At 31.2% G+C, this 6,000-nt stretch overlaps 1 protein-coding gene across 4 annotated transcripts; it reads right to left on the bottom strand.

Moving 5' to 3' along the window:
• Nucleotides 1-2,483: 2,483 nt before the first annotated feature.
• LOC107629594 (uncharacterized) lies at nucleotides 2,484-4,871 on the bottom strand. Of its 4 annotated transcripts, none has more exons than XM_088508885.1 (4): nucleotides 4,480-4,871; nucleotides 3,331-3,619; nucleotides 2,991-3,170; nucleotides 2,484-2,772 (listed from the first exon to the last, which is right to left on the bottom strand). In XM_088508885.1, exons 3-4 carry the CDS (start codon nucleotides 3,106-3,108, stop codon nucleotides 2,627-2,629), a joined length of 264 nt encoding a protein of 87 aa, XP_088365011.1. In that variant the 5' UTR covers nucleotides 3,109-3,170; nucleotides 3,331-3,619; nucleotides 4,480-4,871; the 3' UTR covers nucleotides 2,484-2,626. The 4 variants fall into 4 exon arrangements, with proteins under 4 accessions (XP_088365011.1, XP_088365013.1, XP_088365012.1 ...); XM_088508887.1 differs by adding an exon at nucleotides 3,747-3,910 and having other exon boundaries at nucleotides 2,991-3,619; nucleotides 4,480-4,832; XM_088508886.1 differs by having other exon boundaries at nucleotides 3,452-3,619; nucleotides 4,480-4,832.
• Nucleotides 4,872-6,000: the final 1,129 nt, after the last annotated feature.

Here is a 6,000-nt window from a genome sequence, read left to right as displayed (position 1 = left end):
AAAATCGGAGCTTAAAAATGCTAATGAAAAATAAATACTCGGTCCACAATGATTTTGAAGGGAAGTTTGTATTGAAATCTGTAAAAACTAGTACATAAAATCTAATTACTCAAATATATTTACCCAGGTTATGTTCATATCAAAGTAAAGAAATTGAGAGACAAACATGTTAATGTTACCTAAGCCCGTTCACCTTTTTTATATCTGCAACCTACAGTTTCCCAAAGCAAATTAAAATGTTCAAAATTTTAGAGAGAAAGAAGCAAACAAAAAAAATTCAACAATTATTTTAAATACTATTTGCAGGATGCCAAAAGATTGTTTCAGAGTTTTGCAGATAATAATATTGGTCAAATTTATATTCTTAAAGTCTAATTAAATCTAATAAATGATTAAAGCATATGATAAGTGATTGGTATATGGTACTACAAAACTTTAATCACATATCTAAGAGTTTATTGCGTGAATAATGTCTCATATGATATACAATAAAACAGTTACATACATGACATGCATGAAGGCTGATTTATAAGTGCCATTTTCATCACGAAATTCCTAAAAAGATAATCTAGTACCTCAACACCATACTTGATTGCAATGCCAGCTAACGTGTCCATTTTGGAGATAGAATGTTGGATGCATCCAAGTGCAATAGGAGGTGATGCACGAGAAGACATCATTTTGGGTACCTTTTTACCATATCCACATGCAAATTGATCATGATGATACCCATTAGTCTCTTTCCACATAAACATTTCCATTTTGAAAATCACTTGAAAAAGAAGATAACGAAAAAATATAAAATAAAATTGGGCTGCAAAGGGCATCTGTTTTATATAAAAAGGAATCAGACTGGGTGCACAGGTTGAGACTTTGAGGGATGAAAAATGTGGTTGGTTGTAGGAACAAAGTCCCTCAACTAAGCATGGATTTTGGGACGAGCTAGTTCGAGAAACAAAAATTGATGCTGTTTTTGGGGAACTTTGCTAGGTTCTCTTTCTTATCAAACAAATAAATACTTTTCTCAAAAAACAATTTAATAAATATAATTATTCTTGTATTCGTAATTGATAAGTTGGAGGAAAAGATATTAATGGTTTCTAAGTTATAACGGTGATCGTTCTTTTCAATATAAAACAACCCACTGGAATTGTGGTCTTTGAAAACATTGGATCATGTTTACTGGAACATATTTAAGGTGTTTCTAGTCTTAGCCGATAAATAGTAAAGCAAATAATTTTACAACAATATCAATTGACAAAAGAACTTTGATTTCTCAATTATATATATAACTAACATTATTTTAAAATTGATTAATTCTTATTATCTAATTATTGCACAAAAGTTACATAAACATTTATTAATAAAACTAGGCGTTAAACTTTATGTAACCATGTTGTCATAGCGCGCTTCATTTTTGAAAGTTATGATGCTACTTATTTTGTTTGATTTTTTCTTTTTTTATTCCATCTCTTTCTTTATCACTATCATTATTATGTTCGTCTTTTTTTTTTTAATATATATTTAAAAAATTAGAGCATAGAAATCTTGATGCATAATAAAAAAAATTTGATGCACAACAAAAAATTTTAAAAAACCACATACCCAGAACATTGACACTCAACTAACAAAATACGCATAACACAAATATTTGGTGTATAATGTAAAAAATTTTAGTATATAGTACAAAAATTTTAAAAAACTATATATCCAAAATATTAACATCCAAACAACAAAATACATACAATATAAAAATTTTGGTACACAGAACATAAATTTTTTTCGCAAAGCACACAAATTTTTGATGCACAATACAAATTTTTGAAAGACTACGTGTCCAAAACATTAATTCATTCAACTAACAAATTACACTCGTAACCAAAATTTGTGCGAAAAAATTTTTTTACTGAGTAAAAATTTGTGCTATTACAAAACTTTCTAAGTTATATCAATAAATTTGTGTTTTATACAAAAATGTATGTGCTACGTGCACAAATTTCTTTGCTATGTCCATAACTTTTTGTGCTTTACAATAGAAAATTTTGTGCTAAGGAAACACAGAAAAAGAAAAATGGTGACCCATATGCAAATTTTGTTTTCTTGAAGTTGTACTAACTTGGTTGAATTTGATTGATTATAGAAAGACTTATACATGTCACATCGTCGCATATTTATTATGTTTCGTTTACTGCATTGCGTAAATTTAATATATTTAATAAAGAACGTTATTTAATTAAAATTTTGTATTCCAGTTTCAATCCAATATTTTGCCCATTTTATATCTCTCTACAATTATTTAGATATATCCATAACATCAAGGTCCAATTTTTAAAGCCTAACATTTTAAAGGAGTCCTGTTTATGGTTGATAATAGAATTGGCATAACTAAGTTTCAGCCAAATAAACTACCTGGAAAAAGTGTCTTAACTGGAGAAGAGTTAAAACCGGTTTTTGTTACTCTAACTATATATGAACTTAACTGCTTCAAACAAAATTTATATATAACCCAAACAAAATTTTATATGAGGCCACTAGAATGGTTAATGAAAATTTTCTGGTGGCAACTTTCTAATCATTAATTAATTCATAACTTTCAGAACACGAAAACTGAATATCACCATTTCCCTTAATCAAGTTCTTCATGGCCTTCATCTTCATCAACTTCAGAACCATTGCCATCTTGATCTTCACTACCTTTTGAATCATCTTCATCTTCATTGTCCTGCATCTCATTATCTTCATAATCATGTTTTCCTTTGTCACCAGGTTTCCCTAACAGGGAAGAAGAAATGAGATAAGGAGGTATTTTCAAAAGGAAAAGGCATTAAGAGACAAGATGCAAACTAGTAGAGAATTTAAAACGAAGATACATATAAAAGAAGGACTAAGGAACGATTAAGGAATAGGAAAGAAAAGAAAATGAATGAATTTGCGAGTTTCCGAGGAAGTACAGATAACAAGGATATGCAATTGCAAGATGATATACCTACCATATTCACTGAAAAGGACTTCTCCTGAACGAAGTCCCTTTTCAACTTTAACTAGTTGAAGAGTCATCCTGGGACCAATTTCTTGAAGCTTTCGAAGCACGGTTAACCCTACCAACATCGCTAGACAAAGTTACAGTTGCAGCTTCTTCCTCTGCCTCACTTTCTGATCCATAGCCAGCTCTTAAAAATCAAAGTGGATGTGAGAATCAATAGAATGAAAAGGAAAAACAAAAAAAGCATTCTTATTTTTTGTGCATAATACAATTCATATGAAAATTAAGAGCAAGTTAAATAGGATCTATTCAATACAAATCTTACTCCTAAAAAATATCATATTTACCAGTTTGAAGAAGGAAATAATGAGTGGAAATGTTAGAAATGGATTATATCCATTCTCCAAATGGGAAAACGAAGGTTTAAGTAGATAAGCAAGGGACTTCCTTTGTCACGAAATCACTCACATCTTGAAGATTCCTTAGATCTGGCACCTGATGGTTCTGCACAAATTTTCTTATTCTGCGTGAAACACCTACTGGTTGTAATCTTATCGAATAATGTCGAAAATCAATTTGCTTAGTGTCTTTGTTGTAATTAAGCAACACAATCCTTTGGCTGGAAGAGAGCTTAACCTAGAACAGCATATGTCACAAATTAAAAGAAGAACTTGAGCGTCAAGTAAGTTAATGATGCATATGTATCAATAAATATATTCTGAAACATGTTAGTTATAAGCTTTAGAAGTAGATCTCCACTCACAAATACAGAAAGTACAATCTGACAAGAAAGTACAATCACGAACAGTTACGACAATAACCAGAGAAGAGACATCACAACAGATTTCTATTTGGTATAATAACAATGTCATCAAGAGGTCTTTACTATCCCATCAGCCTCCAACTTTCTTGAAGATCATCAACAACCTAGTTTAAAATAGTAATCAATACATTTTTATGTTATTTTTTTAAGTACAAAAAAAAAATCATTGACACTAGAACAGTTTATTAAGGTGAGTAAGTTTATGATATGATTGAGATTCACATAAGCTAAGCTTATTATATTCTAAGCTAGGCTCACCCACGATGAACCTAAGAACATCACTTTATTTCTGACTACATTACACAGAAAGAAAAAGAGATTACCCCTCGCAAAACAAAAGGTGTTATGAACACTCAACTATACATCACATGGTTTCTGAATAAAGAAAAAGAGAAAAGGAGTGCGAGAAGATGAACTTAAGAACATCACATGGTTGAAGGGACCCTGTTTCAGAATACATGACATCGAAAGGAGCCAACCTACAGTGCTACCTATATACCAATTTAGTAAACAAAGAAAGTGGAGAGAAACCTATATCACATTGATTCTGACTACATTACACCGAGAAGGAAAAACAGAATATCAACGTACGTGTGTATCACATTTGATAAGAGAACAAAGAAAAGAAAATCAAACCACCAGCAGGATAAATTAAATAGGATCCGTCACTTACTCAACCATCTCGTAAATGGCTGCTGTTCGAGTAATTTGGCACAAATTTCTTGTCCTAATCGGTGCCCACGACTTCCTCTCAATAGAGGTAATCCCATAGTTTGCCTTTCTTAAATTCTCTTTTCAATTTCTTTCTTCCAAATTACACATTCACAACCAGCGAGACCGGAGAGAGGTGAGACTGTGAGAGAGTGACGAGAAGACACTGAGTGAAGAGAGACGTTGAGTGGCCAAAAAATGCCGTCGGTGACAGAGTCAGAGAGATTGAGAGAGAGGACCAGATCTGGGGTTTTCGGCGCAAAAACAAGGGAAGAAAGAAAAAAAAGAAAACGGTGGGAGAGAGAGAGAGAGAGAGAGAGAGAGAGAGAGAGAGAGAGAGAATAGGAGAGTGATGGAGCTGCTTTTTTTTTTTTTTTGGTTTTGGTAGTTTTTTTTTTTTTTTTGGTCAAGGTTTTGGTAGTTCATACTTCATAAACAAGAGAAACGGGTTACTTTTTTGGACTATGTTTTGTGCCCCAACAAACATAGCTCTTTATTTTCCACTTCAAAAACCATTTTTGTGTCTGCAACAATTGTTTTGGATAACAAAGAATGATATTTTATTTTATTTTCTTCTTCTTGTTTCAGACATGGATAGCATCGCTGACGGAGCTAATTTTCAACTTCTTTTTAATGTATTTGCAGACACCCTTAATAATGGGCTGCTTGGACTCAAATGAAGTTGATCCCAAACTGTTAGTCCCTGTTGTAATATTCTTTCTATTATATTTACTCCTAATGCGCACAAGTCTATTCTTCGAAATTCACATGAGTTCCACTGTCACATTAATAGCATTATTAAAAAATGTTATTACTATAACACGTGCACTAATCTATATCATTGCACAGTGTATTGGTTCAATAATTTGTTTCATTATACTAAAATATGTAATGAATCCAAATAATTGTATGCTAAGTGAGTGTGTGAGTGTGTTGGTATGAACAAAAATATAATTAATATTATATGCTTTGTTTATTTATCTACGAAAAGAGTTTAATGTGTAATTGTTATATATTCTTGTAAACAGTCGGTGGAAGCCGATTGATTCTAACTTATTTGAAAGCCATGTAATGCATTTCTGTTCTTACATTGTAAATTTGAATGCCATTTCCATTTTTTTATGTTCCATATAATGTATTTTTGTTCTTACATTGTAAATTTGAATGTCATCTCCGTTTTTTAATACTGCATACAGTTCTTTTCATTATAGGGATATGGAATCAATAGAGAAAAAATAGTGATATTGATATAAGTTTTAACCCCCAAATATTTTATAAAAAAATTATTACCATTGCAACATATGTATAAAAGAAATTTGAGTTAGTGTTCACTCCTCTTGTAAGTCATTTCAAAATGCTCCGATTCTTAGTTCAAGTCTTCTTACACAAGCACTTTTTTTTTTCCATTATATATATCTCTTTCTTTCTCTTTTTTTTTTAACGCCATCAATCTTTATTCTTATACTTTTATTTATTTATATCT

The sequence above is a fragment of the Arachis ipaensis genome, chromosome B3, assembly GCF_059453495.1.
Source record: "Arachis ipaensis isolate K30076 ecotype BB chromosome B3, ASM5945349v1, whole genome shotgun sequence".
Classification (NCBI taxonomy): domain Eukaryota; kingdom Viridiplantae; phylum Streptophyta; class Magnoliopsida; order Fabales; family Fabaceae; genus Arachis; species Arachis ipaensis.
Note: the sequence above shows the minus strand (reverse complement) of the source record. Positions and strands in the feature narration are given on the sequence as shown.

Excerpts from the sequence above, each read along its gene's own strand:
- LOC107629594 (XM_088508885.1), bottom strand. The coding sequence starts at position 3,108 with ATGTTGGTAGGGTTAACCGTGCTTCGAAAGCTTCAAGAAATTGGTCCC. Across the intron at positions 2,773-2,990 it reads AGTCCTTTTCAGTGAATATG|GGAAACCTGGTGACAAAGGA; the intron begins GTAGGTATATCA and ends CTTCCCTGTTAG.